The 18484-nt window shown below is 47.7% G+C and overlaps 1 protein-coding gene across 4 annotated transcripts in view; it reads left to right on the top strand.

Moving 5' to 3' along the window:
• LOC139541310 (E3 ubiquitin-protein ligase LNX-like) overlaps positions 1 to 18484 on the top strand; it is a 112947-nt gene that overhangs the window by 24411 nt on the left and 70052 nt on the right. Inside the window, exon 1 of one of the 4 annotated variants that reach the window (XM_071345821.1) lies at positions 6522 to 7193. The exons of the other annotated variants lie outside the window; for them this stretch is intronic. Within the exon in view, the coding sequence (XP_071201922.1) occupies positions 7102 to 7193 (92 nt within the window). The 5' untranslated portion in view covers positions 6522 to 7101. Of the gene's footprint in view, positions 1 to 6521; positions 7194 to 18484 lie in introns of those variants that run through there. 4 annotated transcript variants of the gene reach the window in all.

Genomic DNA, 18484 nt, shown 5'->3' with positions numbered 1-18484 from the left:
GGTTTCAGGTGTCTCCGGAAGGTGGTGATTGATTCCGCTGACCTGGCGTCGTGGGGGAGTTTGTTCCACCATTGGGGTGCCAGAGCAGCGAACAGTTTTGACTGGGCTGAGCGGGAGCTGTACTTCCTCAGAGGTAGGGAGGCGAGCAGGCCAGAGGTGGATGAACGCAGTGCCCTTGTTTGGGTGTAGGGCCTGATCAGAGCCTGAAGGTACGGAGGTGCCGTTCCCCTCACAGCTCCGTAGGCAAGCACCATGGTCTTGTAGCGGATGCAAGCTTCAACTGGAAGCCAGTGGAGAGAGCGGAGGAGCGGGGTGACGTGAGAGAACTTGGGAAGGTTGAACACCAGACGGGCTGCGGCGTTCTGGATGAGTTGTAGGGGTTTAATGGCACAGGCAGGGAGCCCAGCCAACAGCGAGTTGCAGTAATCCAGACGGGAGATGACAAGTGCCTGGATTAGGACCTGCGCCGCTTCCTGTGTGAGGCAGGGTCGTACTCTGCGAATGTTGTAGAGCATGAACCTACAGGAACGGGTCACCGCCTTGATGTTGGTTGAGAACGACAGGGTGTTGTCCAGGATCACGCCAAGGTTCTTACCGCTCTGGGAGGAGGACACAATGGAGTTGTCAACCGTGATGGCAAGATCATGGAACGGGCAGTCATTCCCCGGGAGGAAGAGCAGCTCCGTCTTGCCGAGGTTCAGCTTGAGGTGGTGATCCGTCATCCACACTGATATGTCTGCCAGACATGCAGAGATGCGATTCGCCACCTGGTTATCAGAAGGGGGAAAGGAGAAGATTAATTGTGTGTCGTCTGCATAGCAATGATAGGAGAGACCATGTGAGGATATGACAGAGCCAAGTGACTTGGTGTATAGCGAGAATAGGAGAGGGCCTAGAACAGAGCCCTGGGGGACACCAGTGGTGAGAGCACGTGGTGCGGAGACAGATTCTCGCCACGCCACCTGGTAGGAGCGACCTGTCAGGTAGGACGCAATCCAAGCGTGGGCCGTGCCGGAGATGCCCAACTCGGAGAGGGTGGAGAGGAGGATCTGATGGTTCACAGTATCAAAGGCAGCCGATAGGTCTAGAAGGATGAGAGCAGAGGAGAGAGAGTTAGCTTTAGCAGTGCGGAGCACCTCCGTGACACAGAGAAGAGCAGTCTCAGTTGAATGACTAGTCTTGAAACCTGACTGATTTGGATCAAGAAGGTCATTCTGAGAGAGATAGCAGGAGAGCTGGCCAAGGACGGCACGTTCAAGAGTTTTGGAGAGAAAAGAAAGAAGGGATACTGGTCTGTAGTTGTTGACATCAGAGGGATCGAGTGTAGGTTTTTTCAGAAGGGGTGCAACTCTCGCTCTCTTGAAGGCGGAAGGGACGTAGCCAGCGGTCAAGGATGAGTTGATGAGCGAGGTGAGGTAGGGGAGAAGGTCTCCGGAAATGGTCTGGAGAAGAGAGGAGGGGATAGGGTCAAGCGGGCAGGTTGTTGGGCGGCCGGCCGTCACAAGACGCGAGATTTCATCTGGAGAGAGAGGGGAGAAAGAGGTCAAAGCACAGGGTAGGGCAGTGTGAGCAGAACCAGCGGTGTCGTTTGACTTAGCAAACGATGATCGGATGTCGTCGACCTTCTTTTCAAAATGGTTGACGAAGTCATCCGCAGAGAGGGAGGAGGGGGGGGGGGGGGGGGAGGAGGATTCAGGAGGGAGGAGAAGGTGGCAAAGAGCTTCCTAGGGTTAGAGGCAGATGCTTGGAATTTAGAGTGGTAGAAAGTGGCTTTAGCAGCAGAGACAGAAGAGGAGAATGTAGAGAGGAGGGAGTGAAAGGATGCCAGGTCCGCAGGGAGGCGAGTTTTCCTCCATTTCCGCTCGGCTGCCCGGAGCCCTGTTCTGTGAGCTCGCAATGAGTCGTCGAGCCACGGAGCAGGAGGGGAGGACCGAGCCGGCCTGGAGGATAGGGGACATAGAGAGTCAAAGGATGCAGAAAGGGAGGAGAGGAGGGTTGAGGAGGCAGAATCAGGAGATAGGTTGGAGAAGGTTTGAGCAGAGGGAAGAGATGATAGGATGGAAGAGGAGAGAGTAGCGGGGGAGAGAGAGCGAAGGTTGGGACGGCGCGATACCATCCGAGTAGGGGCAGTGTGGGAAGTGTTAGATGAGAGCGAGAGGGAAAAGGATACAAGGTAGTGGTCAGAGACTTGGAGGGGAGTTGTAATGAGATTAGTGGAAGAACAGCATCTAGTAAAGATGAGGTCAAGCGTATTGCCTGCCTTGTGAGTAGGGGGTGAAGGTGAGAGGGTGAGGTCAAAAGAGGAGAGGAGTGGAAAGAAGGAGGCAGAGAGGATTGAGTCAAAGGTAGACGTGGGGAGGTTAAAGTCACCCAGAACTGTGAGAGGTGAGCCATCCTCAGGAAAGGAGCTTATCAAGGCGTCAAGCTCATTGATGAACTCTCCAAGGGAACCTGGGGGGCGATAAATGATAAGGATGTTAAGCTTGAAAGGGCTGGTAACTGTGACAGCATGGAATTCAAAGGAGGCGATAGACAGATGGGTCAGGGGAGAAAGAGAGAATGTCCACTTGGGGGAGATGAGGATCCCAGTGCCACCACCCCGCTGACCAGAAGCTCTCGGGGTGTGCGAGAACACGTGGGCAGATGAGGAGAGAGCGGTAGGAGTAGCAGTGTTATCTGTGGTAATCCATGTTTCCGTCAGTGCCAAGAAGTCGAGGGACTGGAGGGAAGCATAGGCTGAGATGAACTCTTCCTTGTTGGCCGCAGATCGGCAGTTCCAGAGGCTGCCGGAGACCTGGAACTCCACGTGGGTCGTGCGCGCTGGGACCACCAGGCAGCGGCCACGTGGTGTGAAGCATTTGTGTGGTCTGTGCAGAGAGGAGAGAAGAGGGATAGACAGACACATAGTTGACAGGCTACAGAAGAGGCTACGCTAATGCAAAGGAGATTGGGATGACAAGTGGACTACACGTCTCGAATGTTCAGAAAGTTAAACTTACGTTGCAAGAAATCTTATTGACTAAAATGATACAGTGCTGCTGAAGTAGGCTAGCTAGCAGTGGCTGCGTTGTTGACTTAGTTTGAAAGTGTAGCTGGCTAGGTAGCCTCGGTAACTGGCTAGGTAACCTAGACAATTACTCAAAACTACACAATTATCTTGACAGCAAAGACAACTATGTAGCTAGCTAACACTACACTAACCAAGTCGTTCCGTTGCAATGTAATGTAAATGTGATAGTCTCTACAGTGCTGCTATTCGGTAGACGGTAGACGTTGGCTAGCTGGCTAGCTGCTGGCTAGCTAGCAGTGTTTCACCCACTACCGAGTTCCAAACTGCCTCTGGAAGCAACGTCAGCACAATAAATGTTTGTCGGGAGCTTCATGAAATGGGTTTCATGAAGCTCACAAGCCTAAGATCACCATGCGCAATGCCAAGCCTCGGCTGGAGTGGTGTAAAGCTTTCCGCAGTTGGACTCTGGAGTAGTGGAGTGATGAATCACGCTTCCCCATCTGGCAGTCCGATGGACAAATTTGGGTTTGGCAGATGCCAGAAGAACGCTACCTGCCCGAATGCATAGTGCCAACTTTAAAGTTTGGTGTAGGAGGAATAATGGTCTGGGGCTGTTTTCATGGTTTGGGCCCCTTAGTTCCAGTTAAGGGAAATCTTAACGCTACCGTATACAATGACATTCCAGTAAGGCCCTTTCCTGTTTCAGCATGACAATGCTCCCGTGCACAAATCAAATCAAATTTGATTGGTCACATACACATGGTTAGCAGATGTTAATGCGAGTGTAGTGAAATGCTTGTGCTTCTAGTTCCGACCATGCAGTAATATCTAACAAGTAATCTAACAATTTCACAACAACTACCTTTTACACACAAGCGTTTAGGAATGAATAAGAATATGTACATATAAATATATGGATGAGCGATGGCCGAACAGCATAGGCAAGAGGCAGTAGATGGTATAGAGTACAGTATATACATATGAGATGAGCAATGTAGGGTATGTAAACATTATATAAAGTAGCATAGTTTAAAGTGACTAGTGATACATTTATTACATCCAATTTTTAATTATTAAAGTGGCTAGAGATTTGAGTCAGTATGTTGGCAGCAGCCACTCAATGTGGCTGTTTAACAGTCTGATGGCCTTGAGATAGAAGCTGTTTTTCAGTCTCTCGGTCCCAGCTTTGATGCACCTGTACTGACCTCGCCTTCTGGATGATAGAGGGGTGAACAGGCAGTGGCTCGGGTGGTTGTTGTCCATGATCATTTTGGCCTTCCTGTGACATCGGGTGGTGTAGGTGTCCTGGAGGGCAGGTAGTTTGCCCCCAGTGATGCGTTGTGCAGACCTCACTACCTCTGGAGAGCCTTATGGTTGTGGGCGGAGCAGTTGCCGTACCAGGCGGTGATACAGCCCGACAGGATGCTCTCGATTGTGCATCTGTAAAAGTTTGTGAGTGTTTTTGGTGACAAGCCAAAGGTTGAAGAGGCGCTGCTGCACCTTCTTCACCACACTGTCTGTGTGGGTGGACCATTTCAGTTTGTCCGTGATGTGTACGCAGAAGAACTTAAAACTTTCCACCTTCTCCACTACTGTCCCGTCGATGTGGATAGGGGGTGCTCCCTCTGCTGTTTCCTGAAGTCCACGATCATCTCCTTTGTTTTGTTGACGTTGAGTGTGAGGTTATTTTCCTGACACCACACTCCGAGGGCCCTCACCTCCTCCCTATAGGCCGTCTCGTCGTTGTTGGTAATCAAACCTACCACTGTAGTGTCGTCTGCAAACTTGATGATTGAGTTGGAGGCGTGCATGGCCACGCAGTCATGGGTGAACAGGGAGTACAGGAGAGGGCTGAGAACGCACCATTGTGGGGCCCCAGTGTTGAGGATCAGCGTGGTGGAGATGTTGTTTCCTACCCTCACCACCTGGGGGCGGCCCGTCAGAAAGTCCAGGACCCAGTTGCACAGGACGGGGTAGAGAACCAGGGTCTCGAGCATAATGATGAGTTAGAAGGGTACTATGGTGTTAAATACTGAGCTGTAATTGATGAACAGCATTCCTACATAGGTTTTCCTCTTGTCCAGATGGGTTAGGGCAGTGTGCAGTGTGATTGCAAGGTCCATACAGAAATGGTTTGTCGAGGTCGGTGTTGAAGAACTAGACTGGCCTGCACAGAGCCCTGACCTCAACCACATCGAACACTTTTGGGATGAATTGGAACGCCGATTGCGAGCCAAACCTAATCGCCCAACATCAGTGCCCAACCTCACTAATGCTCTTGTATCTGAATGGAAGCAAGTCCCTGCAGCTAGTGGAAAACCTCCCCAGAAGAGTGGAGGCTGTTATAGCAGCAAAGGGGGGACCAACTCCATATTAATATTAGGCCATGATTTTGTAATGAGATATTCGACGAGCAGATATTCGGCTTTTGGCCATGTAGTGTATATGTCAACCTGCTGACCTTCTTACCCATACCCAGCCCAATGTCAGTCACTGTGTACTAATTCAGCCCCTAAACCCTGCTTAGCCAATCAAGTGTAGATGATGATTTGGGGGAGTTGTTTTTGTTTTGTTATTGCCTAAATGCATTAGCATGCTTCAGTTTGGCTGGCGCCTAGCCGAAGTGGTCTAGCCGAATGAGTGTGCTCGCATACTACCTTAAAAGACGCTTAAAAAATGAGAAAAAAGCTGCAATAGTACAGTTTGTCCATTTTGAGATGCCGTAGCCAGTATACACTTCCTCAAAATATTTAGAATTCATCTAAGATAACGCAAGAAATCTGTCATTCATTTTGTCATTTTAACCAAGGAGATCTTGGTCATGCAATTTTAACTAAGATGTTTGGTGCAGTATTTCACAATGAAAAAATGTGCATGTGTTACATGCCTCCTAAGAAGAGGTAGGTGCAGGAGTCAGGAGCAGGAGAGCAAGGAAGTCCCAGTAGCACAATGTTTATTTGCGGATGCCTTAAGATTGCAGGTTTATCAAACATGGTCTAGCCTCTGTCACATGGTCTAGCCCCCTGTTCCAATTCACACACCCCCACAACACTTTCCCTGAATATATCGCTGGGCATTTGGCCACTGGTTTGGTTCAGTCAAGAATTATTATAACAGTTAACTCTCCTTTCCTGTTCTCTCTATCAGTCTGTTTCACTCCATTCAGAAAAACAGACTTCTATCTTTGTAATGAATATTGTGTGCAGTGTGTTCTCTCCCCTGCTCATTGTCAATTATTTTTCATGTGCGGGCAGGGGGAGGTTAATGCAGTAGCTCTGTGTGTGTGTGTGTGTGTGTGTGTGTGTGTGTGTGTGTGTGTGTGTGTGTGTGTGTGTGTGTGTGTGTGTGTGTGTGTGTGTGTGTGTGTGTGTGTGTGTGTGTGTGTGTGTGTGTGTGAGGGAGGGAGGGAGGGGGATTGCGTCCAATCAGAGAAGCCCCAGGTAACCCCCCCCCCCCCCCCCCCATTTGTTTGGTCTGCTCCATCTCTCCCTCTCAGTGGTTCCTGCTGCAGTATAAGTCACAGGCTGCGCTGTTCCCTCTGATACACATACACACACACTCGTACGAGCGCAAATCCTCTTACACCTCGCTAGTGCCCGGAGCAGATTATAGCCTGCACATTTCAAATCGTATTCCAAATGTGCCACTTTCCCCTGGGTCTCCTCCCTCCTCTTCCTCCTCCTCCTCCTCCTCCTCTTCATCATTTACCTCCACGGGACTTCTTCTCTGCACCTGCTTCTACTGCTGCTGCTTCTTCTTCTTCTTCTTCTTCATCCTCCACTCTGTCTTCAACCTCTGGCAGCTGGCCTGCTCGCCTCTGCAGCTGAGATGACCAGGCAGCCTCTCTAAGGGAGAGAGAGTGAGACAGGAGGAGACAGAAAAGGGAGAACGGGAGAAGGAGGAAAATAAAAAAGGAAGGGAGTAATTTAGACCTGAGAGCTACTCCGAAGAAAGAAGGGAAGAAGTCAGCACGGTCAGGCTCGGAGAGGAGGAGGTGGAGGAAGGGAAAGAGGAGGAGAGAGCTCCAGTGCAGAAGGAGAAGGGAAGAGAAAAGAGAGAAAGAGAGAAAGAGAGCTGACTGTGTATTGACCATGAAGGCTCTGCTGCTGCTGGTTCTACCCTGGCTCAGCCCAGCCAACTACACTGACAATGTGGGCAACCTGCACATCCTCTACTCTGAGCTGTGAGTACTGTACCACTGTCCCACTCAGCATAGACCTGCTGCATCCATTCACCCCCATCACTCTCCTCCAACAGCAGCAGCCCATGCAGCCCTGCAGTATGTGTGTGTGTATCTGTGTGAGCATGCACACGCAATTGTGAATGCGATAGTGTATGTCTGTGTATGTGCACGTTTGTGCGTGTGTGTGTGTTTGTGTTTTAATCTGGCTATAAAGAGAGTGTATGGCTCTATGGCCATTTGCTCAGTTATTGACTTGGGTAATGGTTTCTGTAGCAGTGGCCATGGCAGCGGGATGCGGTTGCCTTGGCAGCGGGATGCGGTTGCTGTGGCAGGTAGAGGGTTTTGTGCAGACAAGGTCTGTTTGGATATTCCAGAGCAGCACTGCAGCATGGGAGCGCTCTCATCAGGACTGTGGGATGTTTCTGTGTGTGTGTTTCCTGTTTTGTGTGTGTGCGTGCGGTCTATTTATTTGTACCAAAATGTGAACCTGTGTACGGCTACTGCTAAACGCTTTGATGGTCTTTGTATGTGTGCGTTATTGAGTTATTCATGAGTTATTTAGGTGTGGAGGACATACATGGCCATAACTGTGTGAGTGTGTCTGTTTGATTCAACAATAACAACCATAACATATCCACACACACACACACACACACACACACACACACACACACACACACACACACACACACACACACACACACACACACACACACACACACACACACACACACACACACACACACACACACACACACACACACACACACACACACACACACACTTCAGGAGCCCATTCAGTCATAGTTAATGTGAAACACACTCTTACTGAGGCACTTTGACACCATGGCAACAACCCTCTCATCCAGCCAGCTGAATTCATCATACTGAGGAGTGGATGATAATTTCATTCAACTGGCTCAGGTTCTCATGTTTTAAAATAGACACCGTCCTCCATAAAATAAGCCTAAACAAGTACTGCATACTGTTGATTTTCGTTATAGGTTTGCAAGTGTGGAGAATTAAGTTTTGTATGTGGAGGTTTGGGCTGTGCAGCTGAATCGTATTTGTGAATATAGGTTTGGGTGTGTGTGTGTTTCTAAGTGTGTCTATATCAGTATACGGTTTGACCATGTGGGCATTCCTTCTCTTTTTATGCATATAGACTGAGTCTTTCCGGGAATAGTCTATATTGGCCCTCAGTGCATTCTTTCTGTCTCTCTCAGTGATATTGGTATATTCAGCAGACACGTAAAACCTGGGGCTCACAGATCTCTAAGCTGGGATCCTTCTGTCCTCGCCAGTCCCCAGTCTGACGGAAATGTCCCATTATGCTGCATGAATACAGGGAACAATGCAACGCTTTAAAGATTCTCCCATTCCACACTCAGATCCCCTGTTGGACAGCCATGAATCCTAGAGAGATGGGGAGAGGAGAGGGGGAGAGAGAGAGAGGAGAGAATAGGATAGGAGAGGAGACCCGGAAAAGAGATGGCAAGAACAGAAAGGGAAGAAATGGAGAGAACAGCTGGGGGAGGAGAGGTAACAAAAGGAGAACGAGGGGAGGGAGAGGATGTTAAAGGAGGAGAGAAGAGGTGCAATGAGAATAGATTAGAAATAGAAAGAAGGGTATAGAGGAGGAAAGAGGAGAGGAGAGAGAGAGAGAAGGGGAGATGAGAGGAGACAGGAGAGGATAAGGTTACTTCCTGGCCCTGCATTCCATCTGTCCATGCATACGGCTGCCATAGCAATGGGACCGTAAGGGTCCCGTTGGGAGCACGTTCAGCATGTGGGTCATTCCAATTAGGGATTGTTTGTAAATACCATGAGCGCTTTCTCTCCTCGTGTGTGCGTAATTCTGTGAGTGTTAGAGTGTGTATCTGTGTGTGTTTCCGTGTGTCTGTGCGCATCGCTGTCTCTGTGACAGGGGACATTTGTTGATTATGACATGATAGATAGGGGAGCAGACAAATGCAGATATAGTGTTTTTTTGGATGGCTGGAGAGCTGGCTGGAGAGCTGTCTGGAAAGCTGGCTGGAAAGCAGGCTGGAGAGCTGTCTGGAGAGCTGTCTGGAAAGCTGTCTGGAGAGCTGGCTGGAAAGCTGGCTGGAAAGCAGGCTGGAGAGCTGGCTGGAGAGACGGCTGGAGAGCCGGCTGGAGATCAATGGCACACCGTTAATCTTTATCCACAGCCCTGACAGCCAGGAGCAGTCTTCCAGCATTTCATAGCTCTCTCCTTCTCTCACTACGCTTTTCTCTGCCTCTCTCTCAGTTCTCTGTTTACCAAGAAAGTGATTTTATTCTATGAGAGAAATGATATTGTATTGTATGTTATCTGCACAGACATACACACACAGTATACAGTAGAGAGAGAGAGAGAGAGAGAGAGAGAGAGAGAGAGAGAGAGAGAGAGAGAGAGAGAGAGAGAGAGAGAGAGAGAGAGAGAGAGAGAGAGAGAGAGAGAGAGAGAGAGAGAGAGAGAGAGAGAGAGAGAGAGAGAGAGAGAGAGAGAGAGAGAGAGAGAGAGAGAGAGAATAGGTGTTGTTGGTACGTATTGAAATCTTTAATAAAGTTACCAGCATTGCCCTCTGTCAGCACCAATTGAAATGCAGCACTGGCACACACACAAGAGCACCTTCTGTATATAACGTTTCTCTCCATGTGTCCCTGTACATACTATACACACACACCCGCACAAACGCTCACACACAAAAAAATCACACAAAAGACATGAAAGCTGCATACACTTACCACTCCTTTTGCAAACATATACATAACCCACTCTATTTTTCCATAACACACACACTGCCACACACACGTCTCACCCCTCCCCCAGCACACATGCCCTCTACTCCCCTGATAATTACATTGCAGTGCTATAGAGCGTTAATTATGAATCCGTCTTCATTTCTGGGGCCTGGGCTGGCTTGCCTTAAACACTATGATTGGTTTAGCTTCCGTCCTTTCAACCTGAATCTCCAAGGTGTTTGATCTCTCCTAAAGCTTGACGTGGAGAGAGCTGCGGCGTACTCCCAGTGCTCCCAGAGCCTTCCGCACGGACACATCCTAACAGGATTAGCCCGCCTCCCGGCCACAGAGCAGGAGATCTGAACGATAAGAGGCGTTTGTTTTTCCAGGTCCATCCCATCCCCAGTGAAAGACATACATACCCTGACTACCATCCCGGCCCAGGCCCATCTCAGCCTCGCGGCTAGGTGGAGGGCTGGCTTCACTAATTAGACTTTGGATTATGAATCCTTTTTCTGCGGTCAGGCGGCTCTCCCTGTCTAAGCGCATCTGACAAGCTGGAGTCAGAGGAGCGGAGCAGAGGAGGGTATAGAGGTTATGATTAAATCAGGACAACAGACAAAATCTTGTCCAACTGGACACGCAAATTACTTTCTCATTGGAGACCATTCTGACCACCTGACTCCACATGATTAGTGGTTGATACTCACATACCATGCATAAAACACACTTCCTGTAGCTATACTCTAACATAGTGTAGGAACATACAGTATGGATGGATGAACAGACAACTGCGATGTGTGATATCACTTCCACCCAAACATGACTGTAAAATCAAGTCAAATCAAATTTTATTGGTCACATACACATGGTTAGCAGATGTTAATGCGAGTATAATGAAATGCTTGTGTTTCTAGTTCCGACTATGCAGTAATATCTAACAAGTAATCTAATAATTAGACAACAATTACCTAATACACACAAATCTAAAGGGGTGAATGAGAATATGTACATACAAATATATGGATGAGAGATGGCCGAGCGGCATAGGCAAGGTGCAATAGATGGGATAAAATACAGTATGTACATATGGTATGAGTCATGTAAAATATGTAAACATTATTAAAGTGCATTATTTAAAGTGGCCAGTGATTGCAAACATATACAAAATCCACTCTATTTTTTCGATAACACACACGCACTGCCACACACACACACACACACGTCTCACCCCTCCCCCAGCACACATGCCCTCTACTCCCCTGATAATCACATTGCAGTGCTATAGAGCGTTAATTATGAGTCTGTCTTCATTTCTGGGGCCTGGGCTGGCTTTCCTTAAACAATATGATTGGTTTAGGACACACTTAGAGAGAGAGAGAAAGAGACTGCATTTACACAGACACACACACACATACTGTACATACACACACACACACAGAGGTACACATTATCACATGGACCATGCATAGCCTACATATACACACACACAACAAGCAGTGATGAATTATTTACAGAAAATAATGAATGCATGAGAGAAAGAGAGCAGAGGGTAGTCTTCTCCTCTAATGTCATTGTATTCATGCAGACATGTTGAGCATGGCCTGCAGGTCGCTAGGTCAGCTTGGAGGACAAGCGGAGGCGATCGAGATTGGGTGGTTAGAGAATATACTGTGTTGATTGGGTGGGTATGAATGTTGCAGCACATATGATTGTTTGTGTATGTACACTGTAGTATTCTACTTCCTAGCCTATCGTAAAATAATTACACATACCGAAGAATGACAAGACATTCATACCAACTTCAGGTTGGCCTTCGGTCTGCCTGTATCAGTGTGTCTTTGGTCTGCCTGCATCAGTATGTACAGTATATTGAGCTGCAGCCTGTTCTACAAGGTGGATATCTCTCCTCTGCTGACTGACTTATCCTGACAGAATGGTCACGTTCCTTATGAGTGGCCAGCACAGACAGTGGAGCACAGCTATCTCAGAGACAGAGAGAGAAAGGGAGAGAGAGTGAGACAGAGGAGAGAGGGAGGAGAGGTTATGAGAGGAAAGCAGAAGCTAGTCTAATCTGTCATGTCAGTGATGTGATGCCCTGGCTGTCTCGTGCCACGCCCCTGGCCACGCCCCAGGCCACACGTCATCCAGAGACCGTGGCACATAGTGGGAACAAACGGGGCCCAGCGGAACTATGGTAAGGCGCTGCAGGGATAGTTTCCGTGGTGACCTTGTTTCCACGGGGGCTGGAAAGACTGGTGGAGGCACGTGTCCCACGGCAACAATGTCCACCTGCCCGCTCCCTGACCATGTGACCATGTGAGAAATGAGACCATAGAGAGCAGAGGCATGCAGAGTGGCACCTCCAGAACTGTGAGATACTAGCAGAAAGGGATGCTTTGGCAGGGGGTGATATTGGAGTGTTGTTCTATACCCATGACACAAACAAACACACAAAATATTGCACATTCTGACAGAATGGCAGATATGTGAAATGTTTTGCACTCTAGGCTACTCTGGCACTATATTAGTAGCATGTTAGGGAAAAGTTAGCTAACCACTTGAATGAAATGCAACTAAGTTAATAGGAGGTTAGAACAGAGATACATCTATTAGCACACTCAGGTACATATAACTATACAGCCACACCCACACACAGGCCTCTAAAGGCACAGTGAATAGAAGATACTGTGTCATCCACACCCAGGCCTCTAAAGGCACAGTGAATAGAAGATACTGTGTCATCCACACACAGGCCTCTAAAAAGGCACAATGAATATAAGATACTGTATCATCCACACACAGGCCTCTAAAGGCACAGTGAATAGAAGATACTGTGTCATCCACACACAGGCCTCTAAAGGCACAGTGAATAGAAGATACTGTGTCATCCACACACAGGCCTCTAAAGGCACAGTGAATAGAAGATACTGTGTCATCCACACACAGGCCTCTAAAGGCACAGTGAATAGAAGATACTGTGTCATCCACACACAGGCCTCTAAAGGCACAGTGAATAGAAGATACTGTGTCATCCACACACAGGTCTCCAAAGGCACAGTGAATAGAAGATACTGTGTCATCCACACACAGGTCCTCTGGAGGCACAGTGAATAGAAGATACTGTGTCATCCACACACAGGTCCTCTGGAGGCACAGTGAATAGAAGATACTGTGTCATCCACACACAGGTCTCTAAAGGCACAGTGAATAGAAGATACTGTGTCATCCACACACAGGTCCTCTGGAGGCACAGTGAATAGAAGATACTGTGTCATCCACACACAGGTCCTCTGGAGGCACAGTGAATAGAATATACTGTGTCATCCACACACAGGTCCTCTGGAGGCACAGTGAATAGAAGATACTGTGTCATCCACACACAGGCCTCTAAAGGCACAGTGAATAGAAGATACTGTGTCATCCACACACAGGTCCTCTGGAGGCACAGTGAATAGAAGATACTGTGTCATCCACACACAGGTCCTCTGGAGGCACAGTGAATAGAAGATACTGTGTCATCCACACACAGGTCTCTAAAGGCACAGTGAATAGAAGATACTGTGTCATCCACACACAGGTCCTCTGGAGGCACAGTGAATAGAAGATACTGTGTCATCCACACACAGGCCTCTAAAGGCACAGTGAATAGAAGATACTGTATCATCCACACACAGGTCCTCTGGAGGCACAGTGAATAGAAGATACTGTATCATCCACACACAGGTCCTCTGGAGGCACAGTGAATAGAAGATACTGTATCATCCACACACAGGTCCTCTGGAGGCACAGTGAATAGAAGATACTGTGTCATCCACACACAGGTCTCTAAAGGCACAGTGAATAGAAGATACTGTGTCATCCACACACAGGTCCTCTGGAGGCACAGTGAATAGAAGATACTGTGTCATCCACACACAGGCCTCTAAAGGCACAGTGAATAGAAGATACTGTATCATCCACACACAGGTCCTCTGGAGGCACAGTGAATAGAAGATACTGTATCATCCACACACAGGTCCTCTGGAGGCACAGTGAATATAAGATACTGTATCATCCACACACAGGTCCTCTGGAGGCACAGTGAATAGAAGATACTGTGTCATCCACACACAGGTCCTCTGGAGGCACAGTGAATATAAGATACTGTGTCATCCACACACAGGTCCTCTGGAGGCACAGTGAATAGAAGATACTGTGTCATCCACACACAGGTCCTCTGGAGGCACAGTGAATAGAAGATACTGTATCATCCACACACAGGCCTCTAAAGGCACAGTGAATAGAAGATACTGTGTCATCCACACACAGGTCCTCTGGAGGCACAGTGAATATAAGATACTGTATCATCCACACACAGGCCTCTAAAGGCACAGTGAATAGAAGATACTGTATCATCCACACACAGGTCCTCTGGAGGCACAGTGAATAGAAGATACTGTGTCATCCACACACAGGTCCTCTGGAGGCTGTCCTTGATTGCCTTTTAACATGAAAGGTTCTCACGCTCACACGCGTGCACACACATACACACTTACAAAAACCTCCACATACTGTACCTAATAACCCTTAGTGTGTCTCTCAAACGAATCAAATAATCTCACAGTCCTGGAAAGAATGATACCAGCACAATTCCCACTGCAGTCATTCTTAGCTGCCATGGTTTGGGCCTTATAGACTGACATTGAAGCACTGACAATTTCCAGAATTTGCATGAAAGATACCATTAGGTACCGTATGCACTATTGTGCTGTGCTCCTGCAGCAAAGCCTTTGTTATGTAGTGGAGACATCACTTTATTGTAGCGAGCTCAGAGCCAGCTACTCTCCCAAGCCGAGGAGAGAATAAATCATCTCTGTATTCGCTGTGCTGTTCTCCTCTGACAGAAAGAGAGTTACAAGTTGGAGGGAGAGAGAGGAGAGAGCAGAAAGGATGGATGGAGAGAGTACAAAAGATAGCACAGGATGGAGGAAAAGGAGATGAGCGACAGAGGAGTACAGAGAGGTAAACTGTTGTTTGAAATGCCACACTAATAAAATGACTGGTGCATATACGGCGTTCCTGGCTAGTCATGTGAGGTCATGGATTTGGCTGATGATGGGATATTGATTAGAAAAAAATCCTGATTAAAAGCTGAGGCTGATGACCTCATTGACTCAGGGTTGGGCTGTGTCCCTGATGGGGTGTTTTATTTTAGACCCTTACATTTACCTCTTTTAGCAGATGCTCTTATCCAGAGCAATTTACGGGAGCAATTAGGGTTAAGTGCCTTGCTCACATCAACAGATTTTTCAAATAGTTGGCTTGAGGATTCGAACCAGTGACTTTTTGGTTTCTGGCCCAACGCTCTTAACCGCTAGGCTACCTGCCACCCCAGGTTGGTAAACCAACCCTGCCAAATGAGATCAGCCAGACTTACGGTTGCCAGCACAGTGGAGCCACCTGTTTTTGTGTTTGTGGGTGTCTATGATATGGGCCCTGCACGTGTTCGTCTCGGGCCTGACAGGTTTTGTTGTTATGTCACACCCTATAGCTGAGATTCAATCCTATTCAGTCATTGAGGATTTCAGCTGACGCTTCATCATACAGCTGACGCTTCATCATACAGCTGACGCTTCATCATACAGCTGACGCTTCATCATACAGCTGACGCTTCATCATACAGCTGACGCGTCATCATACAGCTGACGCTTCATCATACAGCTGACATTTCCTCTGAGCAAAAGCAGTAGAATCCAATCACCACACCAGCACGCCTACTGATGAATGTTCTTTCAGTTCATCATTAATTCTCTCCCCCTTTCTTCCCTCTCTCCCTCCCTCCATCCCTCCCAATCTGTCTCTCTCTCTGCCTCTCTGTCCCCCTTTCTTCCCTCCCTCCCTCTCTCCATCCCTCCCACTCTGTCTCTCTCTCTCTCTGCCTCTCTCTCCCCCTTTCTTCCCTCTCTCCCTCTCTCCCTCCCTCCATCCCTCCCAATCTGTCTCTCTCTCTGCCTCTCTCTCCCCCTTTCTTCCCTCTTCCCTCCCTCCCTCTCTCCATCCTTCCCACTCTGTCTCTCTCTCTCTCTGCCTCTCTCTCCCCCTTTCTTCCCTCTCTCCCTCCCTCCATCCCTCCCAATCTGTCTCTCTCTCTGCCTCTCTCTCCCCCTTTCTTCCCTCTCTCCCTCTCTCCCTCCCTCCATCCCTCCCAATCTGTCTCTCTCTCTGCCTCTCTCTCCCCCTTTCTTCCCTCCCTCCCTCTCTCCATCCCTCCCACTCTGTCTCTCTCTCTCTGCCTCTCTCTCCCCCTTTCTTCCCTCTCTCCCTCTCTCTCTCCCTCCATCCCTCCCAATCTGTCTCTCTCTCTGCCTCTCTCTCCCCCTTTCTTCCCTCCCTCCCTCTCTCCATCCCTCCCACTCTGTCTCTCTCTCTCTGCCTCTCTCTTCCCCTTTCTTCCCTCCCTCCCTCTCTCCCTCCCTCCCTCCATCCCTCCCACTGTCTTTCCCTCCCTCCCTCCCTCCCTCCCTCCCTCCCTCCCTCCCTCCCTCCCTCCCTCCCTCCCTCCCTCCCTCCCTCCCTCCCTCCCTCCCTCCCTCCCTCCCTCTCTCTCTCTGCCCCTCTCTCTCTCTCTGCCTCTCTCTCTCTGCCTCTCTCTCTCTCTCAATTCAATTCAAGGGGCTTTATTGGCATGGGAAACATGTTAACATTGCCAAAGCAAGTTAAGTAGATAATAAACAAAAGTGAAATAAACAATAAAACTGAACAGTAAACATTACACTCACAGAAATTCCAAACGAATAAAGACATTACATATGTCATATTATGTATATATACAGTGTTGTTACAATGTGCAAATAGTTAAATAAATAAACATAAATATGGGTTGTATTTACAATGGTGTTTGTTCTCCACTGGTTTCCCTTTTCTTGTGGCAACAGGTCACACATCTTTCTGCTGTGACGGCACACTGTGGTATTTCACCCAGAGAGTTTATCAAAATTGGGTTTGTTTTTTCAAATTCTATGTGGATCTGTGTAATCTGAGGGAAATATGTGTCTCTAATATGGTCATATATTTGGCAGGAGGTTAGGAAGTGCAGCTCAGTTTCCACCTCATTTTGTGGGCAGTGTGCAATTAGCCTGTCTTCTCTTGAGAGCCAGATCTGCCATCTCTCTGTAGGTGATGGCTTTGTTATGGAAGATTTGGGAATCGCTTCCTTTTATGTGGTTGTAGAATTTAACGTCTCTTTTCTGGATTTTGATAATTAGTTGGGTATCAGACTAATTCTGCTCTGCATGCATTATTTGGTGTTTTACGTTGTACACTGAGGATATGTTTGCAGAATTCTGCATGCAGTCTCAATTTGGTGTTTGTCCCATTTTGTGAATTCTTGGTTGGTGAGCAGACCCCAGACCTCACAACCATAAAGGGCAATGGGTTCTATAACTGATTCAAGTATTTTTAGCCAGATCCTAATTGGTATGTCGAATTTTATGTTCCTTTTGATGGCATAGAATGCCCTTCTTGCCTTGTCTCTCAGATCGTTCACAGCTTTGTGGAAGTTACCTGTAGCGCTGATGTTTAGTCCAAGGTATGTATAGTTTTTTGTGTGCTCTAGGGCATGGTGTCTAGATAGAATTTGTATTTGTGGTCCTGGCGACTGGACCTTTTTTGGAACACCATTATTTTGGTCTTACTGAGATTTACTGTTAGGGCCCAGGTCTGGCAGAAGATCTAGGTGATGCTGTAGGCCCTCCTTGGTTGGTGACAGAAGCACCAGATCATCAGCAAACATTTCACTTCAGATTCTAGTAGGGTGAGGCCAAGTGCTGCAGACCATTCTAGTGCCCTCGCGAATTCGCTGATATATATGTTAAAGATGGTGGGGCTTAAGCTGCATCCATGTCTCACCCCACAGCCCTGTGGAAAGAAATGTATGTGTTTTTTGTACATTTTAACTGCAGACTTGTTGTTTGTGTACATGGATTATATGTTGTTGTATGTTTTTCCCCCAACACTACTTTCCAGCAATTTGTATAGCAGACCCTCATGCCAAATTGAGTCTAAGGCTTTTTTGAAATCATCAAACCATGAGAAGACTTTGCCTTTGTTTTGGTTTGTTTGTTTGTCAATTAGGCTGTGCAGGGTGAATATGTAGTCTGTCGTACGATAATTTGGTAAAAAGCCAATTTGACAGTTCATTGTTTTCGCTGTGGAAATTTACAAGTCTGCTGTTAATGATAATTCAGAGGATTTCCCCAAGGTTTCTGTTGACGCATATCCCACAGTAGTTATTGGGGTCAAATTTGTCTCCACTTTTGTGGATTGGGGTGATCAGTCCTTGGTTCCAAATTTTGGGGAAAGTGCCAGAGCTAAGGATGATGTTAAAGAGTTTAAGTATAGTCAATTGGAATTTGTTGTCTGTTCAATTAATCATTTCATTGAGGATATCATCAACACCACAGGCCTTTTGGGGTTGGAGGGTTTGTATTTTGTCCTGTAGTTCATTCAGTGTAATTGGTGAATCCAGTGGGTTCTGGTAGTCTTTAATAGTTGATTATAAT

The sequence above is a fragment of the Salvelinus alpinus genome, chromosome 16, assembly GCF_045679555.1.
Source record: "Salvelinus alpinus chromosome 16, SLU_Salpinus.1, whole genome shotgun sequence".
NCBI lineage: Eukaryota > Metazoa > Chordata > Actinopteri > Salmoniformes > Salmonidae > Salvelinus > Salvelinus alpinus.
Note: the sequence above shows the minus strand (reverse complement) of the source record. Positions and strands in the feature narration are given on the sequence as shown.